Source organism: Phascolarctos cinereus, unplaced genomic scaffold (genome assembly GCF_003287225.1).
Source record: "Phascolarctos cinereus isolate Bilbo 61053 unplaced genomic scaffold, phaCin_HiC Scaffold_4;HRSCAF=312, whole genome shotgun sequence".
In the NCBI taxonomy this organism is placed as follows: Eukaryota; Metazoa; Chordata; class Mammalia; order Diprotodontia; family Phascolarctidae; genus Phascolarctos; species Phascolarctos cinereus.
Genome location: NW_027555847.1, coordinates 60,034,056 through 60,061,492, shown reverse-complemented (window position 1 = coordinate 60,061,492; position 27,437 = coordinate 60,034,056). Strand labels below are relative to the sequence as shown.

General features: G+C 40.9%; 1 protein-coding gene across 11 annotated transcripts in view; it reads right to left on the bottom strand.

The window, feature by feature from the left end:
* Positions 1 to 27,437, bottom strand: part of CHCHD6 (coiled-coil-helix-coiled-coil-helix domain containing 6) — a 313,985-nt gene that overhangs the window by 32,908 nt on the left and 253,640 nt on the right. Inside the window, exon 8 of one of the 11 annotated variants that reach the window (XM_078152232.1) lies at positions 1,322 to 1,399. The exons of the other annotated variants lie outside the window; for them this stretch is intronic. Coding sequence (XP_078008358.1) covers positions 1,369 to 1,399 — 31 coding nt within the window. The 3' untranslated portion in view covers positions 1,322 to 1,368. Of the gene's footprint in view, positions 1 to 1,321; positions 1,400 to 27,437 lie in introns of those variants that run through there. 11 annotated transcript variants of the gene reach the window in all.

Below are 27,437 nucleotides of genomic sequence, written 5' to 3'. Positions count from 1 at the left end.
TGAGGAGGAGGGGTATTTCCCCTGCTTAAGCATAAGGGCATTTTAGTTATTATTTCAATTTTATCCTTTATTATATGAGATGTTCAATTTTTTAGCCTCTTGTCAATATCTCTACAATATGGCTAATGCCACCAAAGATCCAAATCAGATTAGTTTGCAGTGGGTGTTTGGTTCCTATAGAGTTGTCAAGATTTATAGTCATTATGCAACTAAAGCTGTCCTAGCAGCTAATTCTCACATTCATTACTTCCCCCTGAGGTCACTTTATTTTGTGACATGAAGAGCTGAGAGGAATGGGAAGGAAGGGAAGAAGAGGAGAGAAAGGTAGGGAAAGGACTACGTGGATGTAGGGGTAGGAGAGAGAGAGAGAGAGAGAAAAAGAGTGTGTGTGTGTGTGTGTGTGTGTGTATGAATGCAGGAGACAGGGGAAGGGAGAAATCTACCTTCTCCCTAGATTCAGGAAGTCGTTCATCTTCATCTTTCTTCTGCTTTTTGGGATAAGAACACTCTGTGGAGTTCTATAGATGGGTGTGACAAAAGGTACCTGATCAGAATGGGGGAGATTGGCTAAGACTTTAAGTCTTCTCTTTGGGTTACTGGCTCTGATAGAGATTCAGCAGTGTTCACTTTTCCACTGTTCTTACCATCTGCCCAGAACTGCCCAGCTCTGTCCAGAACTGAGTAAATTCTCTATTTGTGGGATATTTTTGGGCATGCTTCAACCACTATCATTTCGGGAAAAGACCACAAAACTGGTCAAAACTGCCCATGAGCTCAACAGGGCCCCATCACCAGGGACTTCCTGACCTAGATCCCTAGGCTTGCTACCACTCCCCCCCCCCGTTCCCCTATGCTTAGAGAAAGAACACTTGGATGCCAATGCCTTACCCTCCCCCCCCAAGACTGGTCTCTTCATCATCACAGAACCAAGGAGGGGTCTCAATAAATCGGTACTTATCTAGGCCTATGGCTAGCAAACTCTCACATCTGTTGTTCTCTTATTCCCTGTCATTCACATTCACTGTCTGCTGAATCCCTTTCCTCTGTTCTATCTCCCTTTGCTCTCATACCTATAATACACAGCCCTCCCCATCCCCAGTATCTACCATTCTTTCCTCCTCCCACCTCCTTACCTTGTGCCCACTGGAACGCAGTACTATATGAACCATATTCCTTGTCTTAGCTCTCTTCCTCTCAGACTCTTCTTCCCATCTTCCCAAACTTACTGAAAACTTGTTCTTTCCCTGATCACCTGCTCCAGAGCCGACTGCTCCTTATTTTCAGGCCTACCAACTCCAAACCCCATAACGGGCCAGGATCAGGTGGTTAAGGTCAGGTTGTAAAGGGTTCTTAATGCTAGACAGGTTCCTAGAGGCAACTGGGAGCCATTGGAGTTTTCCTAAGTAAGAGAATAACACAGTCAGATTTGTGCTATAGGGAACTTTGTGGAGGAAAGATGAGAGAGGGGAGAGACTTAAGTACTCAAGATCAATTAGGTGTATATTATAATAGTCCAGGTAAGACATGATGAAAGCCTGAACCAGGTTGGCAGATGCATGTGTGCAGAGAGGTGGGGATGTATGTGAGAGATGTTCTGAAAAAAAGAGATAACCAGATTTAGCAACTGGCTGGATATGCAGGGTGAGTGACAAGTCAAGAGTGACACCAGGGTTGTGAATCTGGGTGACTAGAAAGATGATGTAATGTCCTCAACAGAAACAGAGAAATTTAGAAGAAGGGTGGATCTGGGGGCAAAGATAATGAGTTCTGTGTTAAACATGTTGGGTTTGAAATGCCAACAAGATACCCAATTCACAATGTGAATCAGGTAGCTGGTCTAACATTTAGGCAGCTTTGGAAACCTGATCTCCATGTTCTGGTTGAATATTCTCCACTTCCTCAGTTTATTCAACAATTCACTATGTCAACTGGCCAGAGGCCTGACACACATAGTGATGTCACCATCACCTCATACTAAAAGAACTATGGTAGACATTTCTTCCCTTGGAGAAAAATCCTCACTTCTGAAATGAGGTAAAAGGCAAATTCTTAAAAAACCAAGTCCTTGTAACCAGAGCTATTTCTAGTGTTTGCTTAACTAAGGTTTGGTGTCTTCAGAGTAGGTCTTCTATTTCATAATTTCTGATTCAATAAAAAGAAGCAATGTCTGGAGAGGAGACAAGACATTTTTTTTTGCACCAAAGACCTTGAGAAATGAACAAGAGAATCTGAAGTCAGCACTCCCTTTAGATACCAGAGTAATTAATGCCTTGGGTCGAGGTGGAGTATTTCACTGGAAGCAGGGTTAATAGAATTTAGAATAATGTCTGGGTCCTAGAACACACATTACATTTGGAACTCTCCAAAGATACACAATTAGCTGTGCTGATCAGGACAGACACAGATGGAATTAGTATCCAATTCTGGATGACCACCTGCCAGGGATGGACTAGACTCCAAACCAAGAATCTGTCTGGAGAAAAAAGGGTAAGAAAAGGCATCCAGAGAGACCACAGCGTTTGACATGTACTAATGTTCTCTGTTCCTCTAGCCCAGTATCTATTTAGACAACAATGAGAAACATAAGCTACTTGAAGTGAAATATACAAAAATCTAAAATGATCTAAAAAGATCAGAGCAACCTTTTCCTAATGGAAGGAACAAGCCTTGGCTTTAGGAATTAGCCTTTCTCGAGAATATTACTCTTATACCACCCTCTGTTCTTTCCCCTTTCTGACCCTCTCAAGAAGTTCAAAATTCTGGAATGGCACCCCAGAGCCCATTACAAACAGCAAAGTAGGAATCAATTCATTCTATCTGGAAAGAAATTAAAATACATGTTTAAAAACTGATCAGACCACACAAATATCCAACAGTTTTTCTCATGTTATCAGCTTGAGACTAACTGAATATTTTGAGACATACAGTCCAGTAACAACAGTATTTGTATTATATGTTAGAACTAAAAACCTCAGAGGGAAAATCAATTAGTCAATTCATTAATTAGGCTCCTGTTTGTAAATCTAACGTGATAGTGATAATTTGTTAGTTTACATAAAACCCTCTGTATTCTTTACAATGGCAAAATCTTTAATAAATGTCATAAACATATGAAATTCAAACATCTGACAAACAATGACTGTAATAAACTAAGAAAACTTGAGTTATAGTTCACAAAACAAAGAGTAAACCAAGCTCTGCTTAATGAATACATTAAAAGTTATTTCTTGTTTCTAGGCCATTACCTCCCCTCATAGCTATTCTTTAGTATAGAATGAATTTTACATTTCATTATCAAATTTTACATTACAATATCAAAGAATTAGAGAAGTTTAGAGTTGGAAGGGACATTGGAAGTCATCTAGCTCATACCTGAAAAGGAATTCCTCCTTAAGGATCCCTAACTTTTGCTTAATCACCTCTTCATGGCCATCGAATCCATGACCTCCAAAGGTAGTCCATTACTTTAGGGAAGCTCAAATTGTTAGGAATTTTTAGGTACAGAAAACCTGTATCTGATGCCTTCCTGCAATTTTCATCCATTCTCAATTCAATAACTTAATGAACATTCATTAAGTGCTCACTATGTACAAGGCATTGTGCTATGGAAGCACTGTGGTAGGTGCTAGGGATACAAAATTTAAAGAAGGAAAACAGTCCCATATCCTTCAAGGTGTTTACAAGGGGACACAACATGTGCAAAGGTAAGTACAGTGTACGAAGAAACTTAAAAAAAATTTTTATAAGCAGGCCTTCAAAATATTTTATTTTAGAAATATGAACCAAAATGTTGGGAAGTTGATATTTCAGGAGCTGTAGGTTCTACATATTCATTCAATTAGTTATGAGGTGATACAGGTAAAAATACAGATAATACATAATCCCCACCTCTCCACATGCCTTGCTCCTCCTAACCCTATTATCCCCCTTCTGTAAGCCTTCTAATCTCTCTACCCCCTAAGCACTTTCTCAGGACATTACTTAGCCGAGCTCTGACTTCACTGCCCTTCTTCTCCAACCTCAGCCCAATAGTTAGCCATTTTAAACCTGCACAGTTCCTCTGCTAAACAACCCTCTGTCTTCTCATCTTCTCCCTAGGATGGGAATTCCTTAGGAGCAGGGAAACTGAAATTCTTTATCTGCATCCTCAGCACTTAGCACAGTAAGTGCTTAATAAAGGCTTGTTTCATTCATTCATTCATTCATTCATTCATTCATTCATTCATTCACTTTCATATTTCAGCCCTGAATTACTCCTATCACCCATCTCCTCCCCAACTCAAAAGCTGCTGAATGAAGCTAGGGGAAGTCTTATAACCGTGCAGATTGGGTACATTACAAATTTATGTTATTCAACCTCAACTATGCTCTCATAGAAGCAAGGCAGTCCTTTTATTCTTCTCTAAATTGATTCTCCATCACTCCCCACAGAAGCTCTTCCAAGCTTTTTCTTCCTTCTCTAAGTCTCTCACACCTCCATGCTCCTCCCCAAAAAGACTTTGTCTCTTAGCTCCCTGAGAAAATTAGGCCTATTAGACTCGAATTCCCTCCTCTTTGAATTTCAAAACTCCTTGACATCATCTCCCACTTTCTCCTCTTAGAGTTGGTCCTTCTCCTTGCCAAGGCCAATCCCTCTACATGGACACATGCTCCTCTTCCCTTCCATCTTCTTCAGAAGACTCCCTTCCTTGATCATGCCTTCTCTCTCTAATCTTCAATTTGTCCTAATCCACTGGTTCCCTCCCTACTGCCAAAAAACATGCCCAAATGTCTTGCATCTTGAAAAAAAAACAACCAAAACTAAAAACCTTCACTAGATATTACCAACCCCTCAAGGTATGGTCCTATATCTCTTCTCCCTTTCTTCAGCCAAACTCCCTGAAAAAGCTGTCTATAGTCTACACTCATTGCCTCCACTACCTCTCAATCTCATTCATTCATTAATCCTTTGCAGTCTGGTTTCCTACCTCATTACTCAACTGAAACTGCTCTCAACAATTACTAATGATCTCTTAATTGTCAAATTTGACATCTTTTCTTCATCCTCATCCTCTCAACCTATCAGCCTCATTTGAAACAGCTGTCTATTCTCCTCCTAAATACTATTTCTTCTTGACATTTTTATGACATTACTCTCTTCTGGTTTTCTACCAATCTCAACATCCCTTCTCAATCTGCTTTGTTCTTCCTTTATTAAGTTCCCTAAAGTATGGGTATCCCCAAAGTTCTGTCCTCTTCTCTCTACACTCTCTTGATAATCTCAACAGCTCCCACAGGCTTTTAATGATCATCTCGATGAAGATAACTCTCTACACACATAATATACACATGTACACACATATGTATAGATGTATGTAGATATGCATATAAATATACATGTGTGTATGTTTGCATGTGTGTGCACGCGCATGCATGTGTGCAGTGTGTGCCTGTGTGTGTGTGTGTGTGTGTGTGTGTGTATGTGTGTGTGTGTATCCAGCCACAGTGTCTTCCCTGAACTCTTTTCAAACTGGATATGGACAAAACTATGTAAATTTAGAAGAGGGGAGGGTTTGGAGGAAATGTAATGAGTTCAGTTTTAAATATGTTGAATTGAAGACAAGCAGTTAGGTGGTGCAATGGAGAGTGTGTTGGACTTGGGAGCCAGGAAAACCTGAGTTTAGATTCTGCTTCAGACATTCACTACCTCTGTAACACTGAATAAATCACTTAATCTCTTTGTGCCTCAATTTCCTCTTTTGTAAAATTAGGATAAGTATAGCATCTACCTCATAGGGTTGTGAGGATCAAATGAGATAATGTACGTCAAGGGCTTGGTGACAGAGATTCAAGCTATTACAATGCCTATAGAATAGCCAGACAAACTGTCATGCAGGATTGGAGATCAGGAGAAAGGCTAGAGATATATAGATCTGGGAACTGTCCTAGAGATGGGGGTTGTGAGGATCGCGTGACAGAATGCCATGTAAAATGCTTTGCAAACCTTAAAGTGCTATATAAAATGTCAGCTATTTTTATTCTTCTTATTACTAACTGAACCCATGGGATGGGAGGAACCCTGGTGAGGTCACCAAATGAAAGAATATATAAAGAGAAAAGAGAAGAGGTCCTGGTACAGAGCTCTGGGGTTTGACCCATAGTTAGCAGTCATGACACGGACGATGAATGAGCAAAGAAGAGGGATAAGGGACACAAAGAAGATACAGGAAATTATATATATGGGGAAGGGAAGAAGCAGGAGAGGCAAAAGATTTTTTTCCCTAAAAAAAACCTTTTTCTATAAAGTTTTTCCAATAAGAAATAATTTCTCTATAAATAAGCACTTATACCCACTTCAGAAGCTCAGATTTTTTGCCAATTGCACCTATTAGCCCCAGAATTTCATTTTGCTGGGGATATATTTAAATAGATTAATGTGCTGAAGTAAAAAAAAACAAACAACTTAATCAGTACTTTTAAAAATACTGCTATAATTTTCAATGAAACCCCTGGTCTTTAATCCTCAAAAAGAATCCTTCCTAGAACAAAGTCTAATTCAGCAAACCAAAGCAACAAACTGTTTATGCTTAGCTTGCAACGCGTGTCTCATTCTGCACCAAACTCTGCGGAGAGGAAGGAGATACACTGAAACATCAATCTTTTGACTGATCATGACACTGATCCCAATTCTGATGTATTTGAATGTTGTTTTATGCTTTTGTGATCACTATGTAAACTAAATTGATTCGGTTTACTTCAATCTGTACCAAAGAGTAAAAGTCAGTTAGCCAGTTAGCAAGCACTTAGTAAGTGCCTGGGATTGTGTTAAACTCCAAGGATAAAAAGAAAGGCAAAAACAATCCCTGCTCTCAAGGAGCTCACATTCTAACAGGGGAAATAACAAGCAAATAACTAGGTCCATATAAGATATATGCAGAGTAGATGGAAGATAATCTTGGTGGTGAAAGCACTACTAGGTGGGGGATTGGGAAAGATCTCCTGAAAAAAAAAAAAGGATTTGAGTTGAATTTCAAAGCAAGGAAAGAAGCATTTACTAAATGCATACTACATGCAAGGCATTATGCTATGTGTTTTACAAATATTATCTTATTTGATCCTCATAATAACTCTGGGAGGTAGGTGATATTGTTACCCCCATTTTATAGTTGAGGAAACTGCTGCAAAGAGGTTAAATGACTTGCCCAGGGGTTACATAGCTGATGTCTATTGTTGTGGTTCGGCTTAGCCTTCATTCTCAAATGTCTGAGACTGGATTTGAACTCATCCTGACTCCAAGGCCAGAGTTCCATTCATTTTCCTACTTAGATGCCTCTAAAAGGAAGCCAAAGAAAGTAAGAGGCAAAAGTTAGGCTTGTAGAACATTCCAGGCATGGGAGCCAGCCAATGCAAAGGTTCAGACATGGAGGGTAGAGTGTCCCATGCAAGTCACAGCAAATAGTGAGTGCAACTGAGTATGTGCCACTGGGTAAGTGTATGTGGAGGAGAATAAAGTATAAAAAGAACGAAAAGGTAGGAGTAGCTGTGAACAGTGTTAAATGCCAAACACAGGAGTTTGTATTTGATCCTGGAGGAAAGAGGGAGCCCCTGGAGGTCAACAAGCTGTGTGGTGACACAGGTGGACCTACGCTTTAAAAAGAATCATTTTGGTCATTGAGTGGAGAATGGATTAGAGTGTGGAGAGACTGGAGGCAGAGAAACCAATGAGAAGCTACTGTGACAGTCTAGGCCGGAGGTGATAAGGAAGGGCCTGAATGAGGGAGAGAGCTGTGTGAGTGAAGAGGAGACTTGCAGAAAACTGTGGTGTTGAAATAAGATCTGACAACACACTGAAGATGGGGATGAAGAAGTCAAAGAGGCCACAGAAGGCACAGATCTGAATGACAGGATGGTGGTGGAGCACTTGGTAGTAATAAGGAAATTCAGAAAAGGGAATGGTTTGAGGGAAAAGAAAATAAGATCTATTTTGGACAAGCTGAGTTTGATGCTTACAGGATACCCAGTCTGAGAGGTCCAAAAAGCTGTTGCTGATATGGGATTGTTGCTCAGGAGAGAGATTAGTATTGGATATAGAGATTTTTGAATCACTGCATAAAGATCATAACTGAACGAGCAGAGAAGAGGCCTGGACAGAGCCTTAGGGATTAAGTGTGACATAGATGATAAACAGCAAAGAAGACTGAGGAACGGTCAGACTCCTCAGAGGAGGAGAATTAGGAGATGGTAATGTCACAAAAACCCAGAGAGCAAAGAGTACTCAAGAGGAGCAAGGTTGTCAACAGTTTCAAATCACACAGAGGTGTGAGAAAAGGGCCATTAGTTTTGGCAATTAAGAGATCATTCTATATTTGGAGAGGGTAGCTTCCCTTGAATGATGAGGTCAGAAGCCAATCTGCAGCATGAGAAGAGACAGCTTTTTCAAGGAGTTCAGCTACAAAGGGGATGAAAGATATTGGAAGATTGCTACTGGAGATAGTTTGGTAAGGTTGTGGATTTATTCTAGTTGGGGAGACATGTCCAAAAGCAGTAAAAGGAGCCAGTTGATAGGGAGAGAATGAAGATAGAGAGCAGGATGAAAGCAGGGACAACATGCTGAAGAATATGAGAGAGGGAAGAATCTCAGGGGGGATATATAGACAGGGCGGCCTTGGTAAAGAGAAGGGCTACTTCTTCATCTGAAAGCAGAATGAAGAAGGAAAAGTGTGAGAAGATATGTGAGTGATGTGAAATGTGGAGGATGGAGAGGGGGGAGCTCTTTATGAATGGCTTCCATTTTTTCAATGAAGTATGAGTAGAGGTCCTCAGATGGATGAGTGGGGAGGAGGTGGCACCTTAGTTGGTTTGAAGAGAGACAGAAGGCCAATGTAGAGAGCAGGATAATGAATGAGTTAGGGACACTGTGTTTCACTGGCTGCAGGGAGGGCCCAGTTGTGATCAGAGAATGGGTATAGTCAGCACAACTTTGTGTTCCAAGCTCCATTCAGCTACTACTTCTAGCTCCATCCAGCAGCACACAAATGCAAAGAAAGGAGGTGCATGGCTAGAGCAATCCAGGGTTTGCATCTGGCAAAAATTTTCATATTTGTATTATTATATTACATTTATATACCACAACTTGTTCATTGATTCCTCAATTTCCAAGCACTCACTTGTTTGCAATTTTTCCCCAAACAGCTGATTTTTGACCTCTAAGTGCTGGATTTTCTATATATACTTATTAAATCTGACCCATCATTCTTATGAAATGTATCTCTGACTTTCTGGAAGAGAAGTGAGATTAGTTATAGAATACTGTATATACTCTTAGTGACAGATTGGGCTCATTTTCCTTTTTTTTTTTTTTTTAAACAAGGGAGATCTCAATGCAGTTGGGGCCTAATGTGTCCATGCGGAGGGGAGGCATATCCAAAAATAACTGTGATGTGAAAGCAAAAGGCTTCAATTAATAAAACATTTTTTAAAATGTAGCTGGTATTTCTAGTCTATTGAGATCCTCTTTTAGTCACTGACTTCCCTTCAAATGGGCAAAAGTGTATGCCTATATATATATATATATATGTATGTACACACACACACACACACACACACACACACACACACACACACACACAGAGCCACTTCCACAATAAAATGTGTCCTTGTCTATAGTCTGATTCTCTTGGCCCAGGCCAATTTCTTTAAAGCCTTTTGTTTGTGATGATTTTACATGACTAATCTGATACACAGAAGACTAGCCAGGGGCCTATTTTCCCTCCTCAAACTACTAGATATTTTGTGACCTTGAAGAAGTCAAGCCACATCACTGTTATTAAATACCTGGGTAGGATCAAATGATCATTGATGCTACCCAGAGAAGCTGAAAAGCTATCTGAGACTACCATAGGGGTCACTGTGGGTGTAGCTGAGAAAAAAGTAGGGGAATAAATAAGGAGAGAAAGATAATAATGGTAGCTCGCATTTGTATCACTTGAAAGTTGGAATAATATATTTTTATTTGATCCTCTTAACAACAAGTAGGTGTTTAAAAGCATTGTAAATACCCCTCCATTTTAGAAATGAAAAGATTTGGGCTTAGAGAAGTCAAGAAATATGTCTAAGGTTGCACAGCAGGTGTGTTTTATCAGGACAGGTGGGAATCACTAGTCTAGAATTAATGGCTTTCCCATCTCAGAGGGTACAGAAATGAAACCTTACTCTCATGAGTACAAAATCTTACGAGCTGGAAGAGATAACCTCATCTAATCCCTTCATTTGACAGATGAGGAAACTGAGGCTCAGAGGTTGCTTGACATGTCAAAGATCAACAAGGAGTGTCAGAATAACACTGAGCTCCAACTCTCTTCATGATGTATCTGCACCTGTTGGTTTCCTAGATTTTCTAGTTCAAATTCCTCCTTCTACTGACGAGGAAATGAAGGCTAGAGGCCCAAAGCCATACAGGTCGTTGGTGGCAGGGCTGGGCTAGAACTCAGTTCTCTTGTCTTCCAGTTTGGTGTTATTTCCACCCTACTAGGCTTCCTCCCACTCTCCAATCTTCCCCACTCTCACTATAATCTCCCTGACCCATTTCAAGTTGAACAGTTCTCCTTTCAGAAAAGGATAAAAGGCAGCTCATGCATAGAGAACACAGAGCTCACTCTGAATGCTGGAATACAATTACAGTTCAAAACAGAAATGCTGCCCTTGAAAACAGTTGTTGCTGAATTAATGACCAGATTGTTAGGTGTGTTACCTCAGCTTTGCTTTGGGCAGCTAATTAGCAAATGGGTCATTAAATTCAACTGGTAGCAAGTGACTTTCCAGGCATTTTTGCTGCTGACTTCCCAAATGTGCCTGTTTTACAGGAGGGAGAGCTTCCTGATGACTGAAGACCCAAATTCTGGCCTTCTTCTGCTGGTAATCAACGGCAGGAGGCCCCAGGGCAGTGGCTGCGTGCAGGGCATCCTCCAGATTCCAGTGCCAAGGTGGAGGGTGGATGCTGCAGTGCCGGAATGAGTTAATGTCTGCCCAGTACTTTCCCTTCAGGAAGGAAGGAAGGAGAGGGGCTAGGCTGTACTTATTATGTAGCTGCTGATCAATGCTGTTCACTCTGGGCTTAGCAGCACAGTATAGTTATTGATGGCCTTGACCCTACTGATGCGGTGGAAATGAATTGCTCACCTTGGGAAAAGACATCGGCTTCTTCCTGCCCACTAGGGAACCATTCAGTGTTCTAGAAACAGTCTACTGCGTTGTCTTCCCCAGTGACCAACTGGGCTAAGTGCCTCTTTCCCCGAGGTGAGCTACTTCTTCTCAGGCAATCGTTTATTCACTGGTTGGATCAGATCCACAAAGATTACATATGGGCAGATTTGTAAAGTACTTAAAATAGAATATTAATGCCAGAAGGGGCCTCTGGAGATCATCTAGTGTCCTTTCCTTCTACAAAAGAGGGAATTAAAGGCCCAGTGAGAAGAGACTTGCCCAAGGCCACACAGCCAGCCTGAGGCACAACTGGGACCATACCTTAGGTCTCTCTGACTCCAAGATCCAGGGACTTAAAAAAAAGTACATTGTTTTACACAGTCAACTATGCGGTATGATTTAAGGGGAGCTCATAAACATTTCTTTGCCCCCAAATTCACCATCAAACAGCCGGCTGTCTGAGAGTCCAACACTAGGGATTCAGTTTTTTGGAATACTCTACAAGGTCATCTACTTTAAAAGTAGCTAATCCTGGAAGGGTTATCAGTCACTTATATCTTAGTGCAAATTTGTTTTTAAACCAGGTCCATTTTCATCAGAACAATTCGGTACAGTGGGAAGATAATAACTCACATTTCAAAAGTGCTTTAAAAAGTTCACAATGTGTTTTCCTTACAACACTTTGAGGTAAGGAAGAGTTTTGATGGGAGTGGAGAAGAAAGGGTAATTTGGACCATGGAGCACTATGGGGAGGTCTCTGTGTGGGAAATTTCAGTATATAAAAGATAGGCATGTAATAAGAAATGGAAATGTCTGAAGGTGAACTGTACCTATTTTTCAATTTTGTCTGGGTTTTGTCAAGAGGTTTATACTATAAAAAGCAAAAGTTAAATACAATAATAATTAGAATCTTAAAATTTAGAGCTTAAAGTCACCATAAATATATTTAGTCCATTTTATAGACAAGGAAACTGAGACAGAAAGGCAAAATGCTTAGTTATAGAATAAGCAGCAGATCTGTTTGAATCTGGGTCTTCAAAGGCCAAGACAGTGTTGTTTCTACTACTCCACACTGCCTCCCTGTGAGTCAAAAACAAGACGTCTCATAACAATGCCACCACCCTGCTTGGCCATTAATGGGTGTCCAAGCCAGAGAAGTCCCCTTCATGCCAAGTCTCCAGGCCGAAGTAGCAGGCCACTGGTCCTTCCTCTGCCCAGAACAAGTGGGAAGAACAAAAAATGAGACTGGGGAGACAAGGCACAGGTCTTTGATGAATCAATTTAAGCAGGTAAATGCAGCTGTGATTAAGCTGCACAAATCTTCAAGTTTCATGCTATTGCCAGATACCACGAACCATGAAGAGTGTAGGGCCATGACTGCAAGGGGGTTCAATTACAGTACTGATTTTTTTTTTGATGTCGACAAGGGTGTCTATTTATACTCTGTGAGCTTAAGAAGACAGGGGAAAGGGGCTAGAAAAAGTTGAGACATGGAGGGGAGAGGGAGAGTAGAAAATGATTTTTTGGGGATGTCGACAGCAAATTCCTGCTTTGCTTTATATGTGATGAACTAGATGACCTCTTCTGAGCCCCTTCTAATGCTGAAATTCTTTACTTTTCCTAGAGGAGGCCCCCAAGCTGACCAAATAAGTAGCTGTGGATCATTAGTGACATTTTGTAGAAAAGTGAAAAGACTCAGGGAGATGATGATATGCTAGAGAAAGCCCTCCGGAAGCCTACAGCTGCTAAATTGGAAGGTCCTTACAATGGTTCCCTTTTATAAGATGCCCCTGGGCCAGGGTGATTTAGGACATGCCAGGTTCCAGACAGAGGATGTAGAGAATCTGATTTAGCCTAGACCCATATGACTACTGCCTGAGAGGTCTTAGAACCGTTAAATTGACTACCTTCATTTCCCTCCCACCTCCAACCCTGTGAAATCCTCCTTGGCCCTCCTGGGCCACCCTGACCCCCAACAGACCCTTCTTTCAAAAATTCAAAACCCCCTAGATACAAAGCAGGTTGGGGATCTTAGACTTATTCTGGTCTGGATGGGCTACTGTGGGGTAGACAAGGACTCTAAATCTGGAGCCTGCCCATACTCTGTTACCTTTGGTTTGGTGCTCTCTGGTACTCATGGTAATTAATGGGTGTCCAAGCTTTCTAGTATCCCATGGCCTGAGTCAATTTTGAGAACATGTCATTCTCCCTACAGTATAAAGTCTGGGGGGAATACTTACCATTTGTCAGGTCCTCTAAACATAATCACTTTAAATATCTGTCTCCATTAAATTTAAAGATCTTAGGCTCATTAAACTGAATGCTCTTCGATGGAATTTTCCATATGGAATAAATCTCCCTGGAAGAATCTTTTCTGGAAAGCTGCCCTGGATAGAGGAGTGAGTGATTACTAGTAGGGATGTGTATCTCTATCCTCCACAGTGGCAGGTGCTGCCTTGCTGCCTCTCAGTGGGGTAGACCACACCAAAAGTGCCCTTGTCTGAGAAGCCTGAGAGGGAGAGCGTGCTCAGCACACCCTAATGAGAGATGAGAGAAATTATTCCGCTCCAGAGCAATTCTATCTTTTAACAACTTCCTAATCCCCCTCTGCAGTGTTTCCCTTTTAAAAGGGAACCACACGTGCACATTCGAGCATGACACCAACACAGGAAGTCGCCAGCATGCATCTAGGCACAGTTGCCAGAAACCATACAGGGGCCACTGGTACAGATTCTTCATCAGCCACAGGCACATTAACCCACTTCACTCTGAATGTTCACTCAAGCCAGTCTAGGCTTTCTCATGACCACATTTTAAATACAAATGACAAAATGGTTTTGTTTTTTTTTTATAAAAGGAGGGATATATGAAAGATGACAACACTTTAGAAGATAAATCTGAAGGCATCAGCACTAAGCTGTAACCTCTTTATTGATGAAAAAAAAAATAGATTCTTCCATTGTAATAACATTTAATCCCCAGAAGCTAATCTAAATGTAACACTCAAAAGAAGACAAAGATGGCACAAAAGGGAAAGAGCCCTGGCCGCTGCCTTTTGGGACTCCTGCTCTATCCCTGCAGCGAGCGCGTTAGCAGAGCTCGAAATGAAATGCCATTTTATTCTCTGTCGTGTGGCAGGGATTAACAAGTTGTCTTCTCTAAGCCCAGTTTGGGTCATGGATCTCTGAGCACCAAGAACAGGCTGGAGCGGGGCTTGGAGATGGGAGAGGCTGCCCCTTGTACGCACCTGATTAGTGAGGTACAGAGCTGACTGACCTGGGAGAGTGGGAGTGTGGAGGGGCAGGTCTAGGCCACCACACCTCAAATCCTCTTTTTAATGGGGCAAATGAAGATTAAGATGGAAAACAGGAATGTAACAACTAGAATCAAGGCTCAAAGCCTAAGTGCCTTCATGCCATAACTGTTGATACTGGAGATGCATGAAGAACAAGGACAAGTCAGAAGAGATTATGGACCATGTTCCATTTTCTGAACTGGCTTCTTCATGCTTACATTGCTAGGATGTGTTTCTTGGGAAACATACAGAGGTCTGACAGTCATCTAGGGCAGGCAGAAGCAAAAATGGTGAGGCAGTGGTAGTATTTCTATTGTTTGTGACCTTGACACAAAGGTGTGCATCTTTTTCTGAAAATTTTCCAAATTTTCCAAAGTACAATTTTCCTTGGAAGCACATTCCAGTGTCTCACAACCTTTACAGTCAAGAAGTTCTAAATATCTACACTACATTCTTTCTGAGGCAATTTAAGTCCATTCCCTTCCTGTCTGTTAGCTGTCACTCAAGTGAGAGCCAGAGAATCCTAGAGTTGGAAGGGATTTTGGAAATCACCTAGCCTCACGTTACCTAAAGCAAGACAGTCCAAAGGACACTTGGTTTGAATCCCAGCTCTGTTACTGGCTGTGTGGCTTTGGGCAAATCACTTCTCCAGTCTGGAACTTAGTTTCCCCACCTAAGATTTTTCTCCATTTTTGCATCCTATGCTCTATGACTATGATTTCTGAAAAACTGTCTTCTAACCTCCCAGGTTTCCATATCATATTCTTAGTACATAACTCCAAGCCAAACAGAGAATGTTGACTGATTACTAATGGTGACAGTAGCAACATGGATAACTGAAAACAAATGATTGGGAGAAAAAATTTTACAGACAGTTTTTCAGATAAAGATTTCAATATGAAAGGAATTTTGTCAAATTTATAAGAATATAAGTCATTCCCCAATTGATAAATGGTCAAAGGATATGAAGTCAGTTTTTTATGAAGAAATCAAAATTATATAGTCATATGAAAAAATGCTCTAAATCACTATTGACTAGAGAAACACAAATTAAAATTCTGAGATATCATCTTACACTTATCAGATTGGCTAAAATGATAGAAGAGGAAAGCAACAAATGTTGGAGGGGATGTGAAAAAATTGGGATACTAATTCACTGCTGGTGGAACTGTGAACTGATTCAACCATTTTGGAGAGCAATCTGGAATTATACTCAAAGACTTATAGAACTGTATATACCCTTTGACTCTGCAATAGCACTATCAGGTCTGTTTCCCAAGGTGATTAGTGAAAAAGGAAAAGAACTCATATGTTCTAAAATATTTCTAGCAGCTCTCTCTGTGATGGCAAAGAACTGGAAATTGCAGGGATGCTCATCAATTGGGGAATGGCTAAACAAGCTGTGTTATATGATTGTGATGGAAACTTACTGTGCTACAAGAAATGATGAGCTGGTTGATTTTAGAAAAGCATGGAAAGACCTGCATAAAATAATGAAGAGTGGAATGAGCAGAACCAAGAGAATATGGTACACAGTAACAGCAATATTGTTCTAAGAACAATTCTGAATGCCAGCGTCGGTTTGAGTATTACAAATGCTCAAATCAACTACAAAGAAGAAAGAACTGATGACTAAAAGTATGTACAGTAAGTATGGTTTTACACACGCATACACATAGACACACATTTGTGTCCAATGGCAGCCTTCTCTAGAGTGGGGTGGGGAGGGAGGGAGAAAAAAAAGTGTACAACAGAGAACAAAAGAAAACTTAGAAGAAAGCACAGAAAAGCAGAATAAGCTTTGGAAATGATTGTGTAGTACTTATTATACAATTTTTCAAAAAAAAGTAAACTGAAATGGAAATTCCTGGTTTTATACTGAATCCTCTTTTTATGTTGTGCTGTGTACACAGAATTATTCTTTTCCTTTGGTCTTTTTGTGTTTACCTTCAAAATGAATAAAAATTAAAAAGAAGAAAACAAATGATCCCCAAACTTATTTGCTCCAATAAAGTTGCAACCTCTTTGCTGCTCAATCATTTTAACACACCTGCCAAACTGGCTGCTTTGGGTTTCTTCTCCTATTATCTTCCTGGCTAGTCAAAGTAAAATGGCCAGTGGGCAGGCAGTCAGAGAACAAGAGAAAATTGGACAGGCAGCTCCTGAATAATTGAGAGTTCAATGTACTTTAAGAAGGCCTCACCAATGGTAGAACACTGAAGGAGGCTTACCTCTTAGGCTGCCATGTGCTCTGTTTCTTTGAAGCCTGGCACAGAAAATCATACTGCAGAATGTTAAAAAGTGACCTGAATGATCTTCTAGTCCACTACTCTCATTTTATAAGAGAAGCTGAGGCCTAGAGAAAGGAAGTGACTGAACCAAGGTCACACAGCTCACAGGGAGTAGAAAATCCTTTGCAACCAATTTATTTGGTTTTATCTATTCTGCTCTTATTGAATTTCTTTTTTTTCTACCATGATTATATGGAAGGGCATGTTGTCTTAGTGTTGTTTACTTATGTCAAATGAGTGAATTACAATGTATCTAATTCCTACTGAACAACATCTTTCTGCCCTGGATTATAATACAGTCTTGTCTACATATAGCTCTCCAGTGGTTAGTAGCACCTGGAGGTATAGGTGGGAATTGGTTTCTGGCACTGCCTTGCCTTAAAGTGCCCCCTGAACCATGAATGACCATCTTAGGGACATCCCATAGTCATACAGGTTTTCTGAAGGCTCCCTGGAGATGGCTAAGTACAACCAAGAGGAAGGCCTTTCTCTACATTTCTCTATCACAGCATCACACTGTGCCAATTCAGACTCTAAATATGGTTTTGAATCTGCCCTTTATCTATTTCCATAGCAAGAAATCTACTTCAGAGACTAAATTCCTTATATTTGGACTCCTTTAGTAGCTAGCCTGACTAGCTTTTCTCTTCTCCTCCAATCTATTTCATGTATAGCAGCAGGGGTAAGCATTTATCCAACTTATTCTGAACATGTCACTATCCAGTCAGAAGTCTACAGTGGGCCCCAATTGTCTCTCATATCAATACTATTAATCATGTGCTTCAAGACTTTCCACCAGTTGTACCTCATACTCCTCAATTGCTCTCATCTCCTATTTCACCCTGGTTTATACTCTTTCTCTAGCGAAATATAGGTTTGTATAACCCTACACACATCTCACTTGGAGTCCTTAGCTTGCCCCTCCCTCATCTGTCAGGAAATTTCCTTTTACCTTCTTAGAGAAGTTCAAAACCCAATCTATTTCATGAAGCTTTCTGAGACTGATCCTATCTTGCTTTATTTAGTCATAGTAACAATGCCCTCCCATCCATGTAAGAGGCAATATGATATAGAGGAAAAAATACTAGATTTGGGAGCAAGGAGACAGCTAGGTTCAAATCTCACCTCTACTGTAGCAAAAGAGGCAAGCCTTTTAACCTGAGACTGTTTCCTCATATGCATAATGGTGATACACCTATACTAAGTACTTAACTCACATAGTTGTTAGGAGGATCAAAAAATATATTTGGAGTGCTCCGCAAATCTTAAAAGTGTTGTACAGATGTTAGCTCTTGTTACATTTACCATGCATATATTTCTATATACCTATAAGGAGCTATATATCTATTTCTGTTGTGTTTATTCATATGTATTTTTTGTGTCTGACCAGTTTTCCTCCATCAGGTGCAAATATACCTATGAAAGCTTTTGGCCTGTGCTTTTTTCTATAGAAACACTCTGCAATCCAATCCCTTCTCAGTCCAGCCTAGCCTTGTGTTGGCCTTGAAGGAGAAAATGACAGTCTTTGGGGTGCTATATTTGCTCTAAATATGAAGAGAAATGAGAAATATGTGGGAGAAATTCCAACCAGGAATTTTAACATCTCCCATGTTATCACTAACCATGTGGGGATTTCAGTTATTATTAATGTCAATCTGTTGAAGAGAGTCCTATCTTGGTATGGTCCAATGACCTGGTGATCCTTCCTATCTGCCCTACTACCACCATTACTAAGAGGAGATATATAAAGGATTCTCTAAGGATGAAATTCCTACCTGTCCCCAACTAGGGGAATTAATTTTAAAAAGTGGCCCTAACTTGGAGACTTTTCGAGATCAGAGAAAGACTATAGAGAGTTTTCCACTTTCCCCCTGATTCTGAGGCCAGGGAGACTCTCACACATCCTCACTGCCTATACGTCCCTTATGATCTATGCTGGGCATTTCTAATAGAAGCAGCCTCTGTCGGTAGAAGTTAGAGAATTTGGATTTGAAGTTAGAGGACCTAGGTTCTAATCCTGGCTATGTTCCCTCATATCTATCTGACCTTGCCAAGACACTTAACATTTCTGAGTCTGAGTATCTTTAACTATAAAATGAGGAAGTCAGACTAGATGATCTCTATGGGCCCTGCTGCCTCCAAATCTGTGGTCCTACCAACACTTAAAACTCAGCACCATCTCATCCTTAATTCATCTCCCCCTCCTAAAACCTTCCCTTTGAACTTTCCTATTTCTGATAACAGCAACAGTATCCATACTGTCACTCATCTCAAGAGCTTGGAATGATTTTTGGCTCGTCACTGTCCCTCATTTTCTATATCTAATCAGTAGTGAAAATCTGTTGATTTCTACTTCCACAACATCTCATCTCTGTCTCCTTTCTACTTAAAATAATACTACCCTAGTTCAGTTTTATCTCTAGGTTCATCACCTCTCTCTTAGGCCCCTAAGTGATCTCCCTTCCTTAATCCATATACAGCTAGCAAACTAGTTTTTTAATCCACAAGTCTGTTATTCTCCTGCTTTAAAACATTGAATAGGTCCCTACTGCCTCTAACATAAAATACAAGACCCTAGTAGGCCCTCCACAACTGGGCCTCAGCTTATCTTTAGAGGCTCCTTACTTAGCATCACTCTCCTTCATTTGCTCTCCATTCTAGACCTCAAACTCAGTATGTTCAAAACAGAGCCCACTGTCTTTCCCGCTATTCCTCCCCGCTTCTATTACTGAAGAGGGCAATACTATATGCTCCCAGTCCCTCGGGCTCAAAACGTAGGTGTCATTCTGGACTCCTCCCTATCTCTTACTCCTCATATTCAAGCTGTTGCTAAGGCCTGTTGATTTTACCTTTGCAACATCTCACAAATATGACCCCTTCTCTCCTCTGACACTGCTACCACCAGTGCAGGCCAGGATTACCTCAAACCTGGACTACTGAAATAGCCTGCCGGTAGCTGCCTGCCTGCCTCAAGTCTCTCCCCATTCCAATTCATCCTGCACATTCTGCCACTAAAGTGATTTTCCTAAAACACAGGTTAAAATGTTACCCTGCTGTTTAGTAAAGTCCAGTGGCTTCCTATTACCTCCAAGTGCAAATACAAAATACTCTGGTATTCAAAAGCCCTTCACAACCTAGTTCTCTCCTACCTTTCCAGTCTTCTCATTCCTTAATCCCCAGCACATAGTCTTCAATCCAGTGACATTGGCCTCCTGGCTGGTCCATGAACAAGACACTCTATCTTTCAGCTCCAGGCATTCTTTCTGGCTGTCTACCAGGAGTGGAATGCTCTCTCTCCCCAGCTGCAACTACCGACTTTCCTGGCTTTCTTTAAGTCCCAACTAAAATCCCACCTTCCCCAACTCCTCTTAATTCCATTGCCTTTCTTTTGTTAACTATTTCCTATTTAGCCTGTGTATAGTTTACTTTGTAAATGTTTGTTTGCCTGTTGTCTCTCCATTAGATTGTAAGCTCTTTGAGGGCAGGAACTGTCTTTTGCCTCTTTTTATATCCCCAGTGCTTAGTACAGTGCCTGGCACACAGCAGGCACTTAATAAATGTTTACTGATTGATAGGAGATGGGAGTGTTATCTTTAAGAAACAATAAGTAGGCCAATTAGGCAGGCCAATAGAATGTAGGAAGGTGAATAATGTACAAAATAAGGCTAGAAAAGCAGGTCGGGGTCAGGTGGGTATTCATTTTATCCTAGAGGCAAACAAGAAGCCACTGGAGTTTGTTGAGTAGAGAAGAGACACAGTCAGAGCCATGCTTTAGGGAAATCATTCTGGCATTGTGGAAAGGGAAGGAAGAAGAGACAAGGGAGATCATCTTTAATAATACTTTTCCCAATTGCATGTAAAAACAATTTTTAATAGTTGGTTTTTAAAATTTTGAGTTCTAAATTCTCTCCTTCCCTTCCTCAAAGAAGCGATTTAATATAGGTTATACACATGCAATCATGCAAAACACATGGAGATCTTTTTTTTTTTTAACGTGAGGCAATTGGGGTTAAGTATTTGCCCAGAATCACACAGCTTGTAAGTGTCAAGTATCTGAGGCTGGACCTGAACTTAGGTCCTCCTGACTCCAGGGCTGGTGCTCTATCCACTGTACCACCTAGCTGCCCCGAGATCATCTTTTAAACCTCATTTGATAGAGGAAGTGACTTGTCCAAGGTCATACCAATACTTAAGTAGCAAGAATGTGTGGCTAGTAACTTAGCTGCCCAATTTTCTAGACCAGTGTTTTCAACTACATTTCTCCTCTTTTTTCTTTATTTTGACCATTCCAGTTACCTAGTTATGTGGTTCTCTTCGTGGTATGCACTTATTTATTGACTGACTTTCCAGGTATTTCTGTTTCCTCATTTCTAAAAATGGTAGAATTCTACCTGGCTGCACCTTGCCCTTATAAGTAAGGATGAGTGCCGTTTGCCCAGGTCACAAAGAGCGTGCTATGTCGCACCAAGGATGAGGGTGAAAACACACCAGAGAAAGACAGAAATCCCCAGGAAATCAGGTAGTCAACAAAGAGCTTGCTTGCTAGTCTTGAAGACATTTCCATGAGGGAAACGGGGTTCAGTTTGTAAAGGGCAAAGCTATAATCATGATTTGCCTGCCCTTGAAGAAGCAGAGGCATCCCAGTTTAGACTGCATCTGGAGAAGCTGGCATAGGAAAGGAGAATGCCATTTGAGCAAGAAGCCTAGGGAATATGGCAATAGTCAAAGCAATTCTACTCCAGGGATTTAGAATGGAGAGGAGTGAGGGCTGCAGTGCAAGGAAGACTGCCACCCAGGGATGAGAGTGAGTTTCATTTCAGTACCCTGCCTTGAAGGGTCCTTGAACTAGCAGCAATGATCTCAGGGAGTTCCTCTGCTTAGGCTAGGCAAGGTTAGCCCTTCCTCTCCGCAAATGGCACCCTTAGAAGTCTGAAACAAAGGACAGATGCTACCCAAGGTGCTTCTCTTGTGCCACTTCGAATATACCCTTCTAGGGTAGGGACATACCATTTCAGATGCAGACTACAAAAGCTTTTCCAGAGAACTTCTGTCTTTAGTTCCTCCCCCAAGTTTCATTATTGCTGCCCCTTCCCTCCTCCAAAAGTGTTCCAAATCAGCTCCAGCTGTGCTGAAATTAGCTTGACATGGCACCCTGATTTGTCCACCTCTTAAAAGGCCATGTAAATCAGTCTGAAATATTTTGGCAAACTTCCAAATAGTAAATCTCCCTCTGGAAAGGCCAAAAAAGGTAGAGAAGGGAGGTAAGGTAAAGTCCTGCTAATATACTAAATAGGAGAGCTGTCTGAACTACACATTTAAAAACGCTGTTTTCAATTCACTCGAGTGAATGTTTATTGGGCATCTATTCTGTGTAAGACCCTATGCTCAGAATTGAGTGTGACCATAGAGAGAGACAACACAGCATTCCTGGACTGAAATCAAGTAGAGGGGATAAGACATACACAAATAATTACAATAGCGAGGAGAGAATAAATATGGAGAGATACAAGGTGTGCTATAAGAGTTCAAGGGAGGGAGGGATCAATTCTGGCTGAGCAGCTGGGGCCTGCACAGAGAGCTGGGCTCTGAGTCAGAAAGACCCGAGTTCAAATTCACCCTCAGACACTCACTAGCTGTGTGACCCTGAATAAGTCACTCAATCTCTGTCTGCCTCAGTTTCCTCATCTATAAAATGAGGATAATAATAGTACCCTCTTCAAAGAGCTGTTGTGATGAGCAAATGAGATAATAATTGTAAAGCATTTAGCACAGTGCCTGGAAATATAGTAAGCACCATATAAATGTCAGGTAGCTATTATTGTTCTCGGGGCAGCTAGGTGGTGCAGTGCATAGAGTGCTAGGTCTGGAGTCAGGAAGACCAGAGTTGAAAATCCAGCCTCGGATATTTACTGTCTTATGTGATCCTGGGAAAGTCACTTAACCCTGTCTGTCTCAGTCTCCTCATCTATAAAACGAGCTGGAGAAGGAAATGGCAAACCACTCCTGTATCTTTGCAAAGAAAACCCCAAATGGGGTTATGAAGAATCAAACATGACTGAAAAAAAACTGAGAGCTGAGATTCTTATTCTTATTATTAGTTTATCAGAGCAAGTTTCAACCAGGAAGAGGGAGTACTTAAGCTACGCCTTTAAGAAAGATTGGATTTAAATTGTCAGAGGGTTTGGGGGAAGAGTATTATGAGAGCAGAAAATAGTGTGAGCATAGGAAAGAAAGAAGGGTGGGAATTATGTTTGGTTAATGTCCAGAGGTCTAAGTCCTATTTGGCTAGAGTGTTAGTAGGTGTGGCATGGTTCAAATATAATTAGCAATTTATATATCTTTGCTTCAATGAATAAGCAATATGTCATTAGCATTTTCTCCTTACTGAACCTTGTGATTTCAACTGTGTAAGGAAACTTCTAGCGTGGAGACCATCTTCCTATTAAAGGACACCAAGCTGCCTCTACTCAGGCCTTCATAATCATCTTCCCACCAATAACCTGTGCCCTGCCCTTGGCTCTGATAGGTCAGCTTTTGCCAAGTACCCTTCACATCACTTCCTGGGTGGCTTCACCTCATGCGTCACTGTGTATCTTCCCCCTTACCTTTACTGCTCCCCTTTTATGTATCCTTAGCATATAATAAGCTCCTTGAGGGTAGACAGAGACTGCCTTGCTTGCTAGCATTTGTCCCCACCCTCACCCCATTACATAGCACAGTACCTAGCACACAGTAAGGGCTAAATAAATTGTCTGTCTAGAGTGACTGGCCGACTATAATCCACATCCACACAAAGATTAGCAAGACAGCTATAGCTTACCATCTTAACAAGCTGCTTGGCATGCTGAGGCATTCTGCCTTGCCCCATGGTCACACAGATATAGCAGGTTTTAGAGACAGAACTTGAACTCAGGTCTTCCTAATGGCAAGACCAGATCTTTATCTACTATACAATGATTGGCATATTAACTGAATGAAAATGGATAATGCTAAATTACCAGAAAATAGCTTACTTCCTTCTAAGTAGGTCAAGCATACCCCTCCCCTGACTTCCCCCTCCCCAATCCCAAACCCCTTGATTTGTTTAAGTCCTTTCTAAGGGAAAAAAAGTGTAAAGGTTCAGCTAGGTCAAATAAACACAAGTTCTAAATTAGTAGAATGCAAATTAGTGAGTCTTCCTCGGATCAAAGGCCCTGGGGCATTGTTTACTAAGGCCAAGGAAATGGCTAATAATTTCCTTCTCCAACTCAATTGTTTTAACCTCTCTGAGAGATGACTGTTTGTGTGGCCAGTAACCTACACTACAAGTTTTCTGACAATGAGAGGCAGAGACAGGCTCTGAATGCATCCCAGGGGAAGAGGACTGAAGGTTGTCATAAAAAATAGATGTGACACAGTAAATACAGTCTGTCCCCTGGGGTCTTAATCTCTTCCTTCAGAAAATCCAAACAATTCCTGCTGCTGTGTAGTTGTAGCTGTTTTTGTGTGTGCAGTTACACTGGATTCTCATTTCTTCAAACACACAATTCTTCTGGAAGCAGGTTCCAAAAACACAGTCTGCCTTCCATAGCCAACACATTCCTCTTTCTGTTCCATTTATTACTTCCCTAACGATTCAGAAGAGAAGGCACCAATTTTCCTGGGTGAACTCTCAGATAACCTGGTATGTATACTGGGCTTCACCCAAGAATAAATGAATCAGAAAAACCTGATGGTCCCAAGGCAGTGCAGGAGGGCCTCCCAGAGTGGCATAGCTCTGGTGCCAGTTCTAGATCTGAAACTCTGGGCAAGTCACTTACCCTCTCTGAGCTTTACTTAGTTTACTAATCTTGTAAAATTGAGACAGGAATTGTTCTACTCTCTTCTCCTCATTGGATGATGAAGAGCAAATGAGATAATCAGAAAGCTCTTTGTATACAGTATAGTTCGAATGTACAGGTTTATAATAATAATAACAGTAGTACAATAAAAGTACTTCTTTCTTTCATCATATGGTCTGAGGACCTACAATATTTTAGGCTCTATATAACTCCAAAAAAAAAAAAAAGCCTTCTGCCACTTCTCTAGTCTACTAGCTAGCTCAAAAATGTTTAGAGGAAATGTTCTACTACCCTGGAAGAAAAATCTGAAAATATTGCTGCTGCATTTTTACAGTACTTATAAAGCAATTTACAATCATTAGTTAGTTCTATCAATCTCCCAGTCAAGGAGTTTTTCCTAACATTTAAGCAAAATGATTTCTGAATTGCTTTTGATTTGGTTTGTATAGGGGAGAAAACTGTTGCTGGACCCCAATGCTGCTCTGTGGGGAACTGAAAGTTGGTCCACCAAAGGCTGTTCCTGACCTAGGACGAAAGTGCTATGCATTATCATTCATGTGAATAAAAATTTAGTGATCACCACCATGTCAGGACCCAGAGCCAGTCTGGTGTGTGTGTGTGGGGAGATACTGACTTGATACTGTGATCTGTGATTTCAGTAGGGGTGGATACTCCTGCCAAAGGAGACTGTAATTCCAACTGTGCCTTAGCAAGACAGTCTAAGTAGAGTTGCTGCCCCTGAGGAAATTCATCACCTTTCTGGTAAATAAAGCAATAGGAAAGGTTCCAGCCACTGAGCTCCTTCTAAAACACAAGGTTCTTAACCTTTCTTGTGACTAATGACCCTTGGACAGTCGCCTATGGATCCCTCATACTTTTAAATGCATAATATTAAACATGTAAGATTACAAAAGGAAACAATTATGTGATAAACAATTACAAAAATATAAAAACACCAATTCATTGACTTCAGGTTAAGAACTATTGTTTTAAAATTGTCTCAAAATGAAAATACTCTGTGAAATGAAGCAATATTAAAAAATAAAAGAAATAATGAAAAGAACCAAAAGGTAATCCTTAAGGAGGAAGAAGGCAAAACAATAAGGTACCACTCTTATTAGCCTCAGATCACTGGCAGCCCTACTGTGCGGAAGGATGCAGTACGAGTTCCAAACAGGACTTCATTGAAAAGGAAGGTCCCAGAAACAACCATTATCAAACTATGCCAAATGCCCTCCCCCAGGCCGAAGACTAACCACTCTCATGGCTGCTAGCAACGTTCTACACTGGGAAATCAGTTAACTCCAGTAATTACAGAGAAGAGATAGCAAGGGTTTTAAGTGGGAGAGTGAGATACCTTCAATGGATAAGACTGAAGACATGAGCAAACATAAGAAAACACATATACAATGGAAAAAACTACGAGCTGAGAGAACCAAAGGATAAAACTCCAGAAGAAAATAATTCTTCAATAGTTACAAGAATTCTGGAAAAGAAAAGAGATTGCCCAAAAGGACTAGAAGAGCAGACGGAAGAATTTTTTTATTATTTTTTAAAAGAATGAAGGGAACTTCTGGGAAAGAATGTCAATGTAAAAGGTTCCAGAAAAACTCAACTCCCTCTAAAGCCATCTTAATAAAGACAAGGGGAAAAAATGTACCAAACAAACAAAAGATCATCACTTAGTAAATAAACATTCATTAAGTCCTACTATATGCAGGGCACCGTGCTAAGTGCTGGGGAATACAAAGAAAGCAAGACAGTCCCTGCTCACAGTGTAATGGGAAAAGGTGACATGTAAATAACTATGTACAAACAAGCTATATAAAGGATAAATTGGAGATAATCACTGAAATTAAGAGGAATTGGGAAAATTTTCCTACAGAATGTAGGATTTTAGTTGGGACTTGAAAGAAACCACAGAAGTCTGGAGCTAGAGATTAGGAAGGAGAACATTGCACGCACCATACACAGCCACAGAAAATTTCCAGAGTCTAGAGATAGAGTGCTTTGTGGGAGGAATAACAACAAAGCCATTGTCACTGTATTGAAGAGTACATGTTTCAGAGTCAGGCGTAAGAAGACTGGAAAGACAGGAGGGGACGAGGGGGCTAGGTTCTGAAAGGCTTTGATGTCAAACAGGGCACTTTGTGTCTGCTCTTGGAGGTGCTGAGGAGCCACTGGAGTTTGTTTCAGGCATGGCACTCCATGACTCAAATGTTCTCCCTCTTCTGCTCTGACTACTGACCTCACTGGATTCCTTTAAGTCTCAACTAAAATCCCACCTTCTACAGGAAGCCTTCTCAAACCCTTCTCAATTCCAGTACCTTCCATCTGTAAATTATTTCCTATTTATCCTGTATATAGCTTACTTTGTATATGTTTGCTTGTTGTCTCCCCTATTACACTGTAAGATCCTTCAGGGCAGGGATTGTCTTTTGCCTCTTTTTGTATCCCCAGCACTTAGCACTTTGTATTCTTAGCTTAATAAATGTTTATTGACTGATTGATTAGAGGATGGACTAGAGTGGGAAGAAACTTGAGAAAAGGAAGGGGAACAAGCTTTTATATCGCCTCTACTATGTGCCAGGCATTGTGTTAAGTGCTTTACAAATAATATTTCTTTAGATCTCCAGCAAGCTGTTGCAATAGTCCAAGCATGAAGTAATGAGGGCCTGTGCCAGGGTGGTAGCAGTACCAGAGGAGAGCAGGGGGCGTATGTGAGAGATGTTGTTAAGGTAAAAAAGGTAAGCCTTGGCAACAAATCAGTCATGGGATGATGGTGAGAGAGTGTGAGGAGTTGAGGATCACATACTCAACAGTAATAGGGAAGCTAGAAGAGGGGAGGAT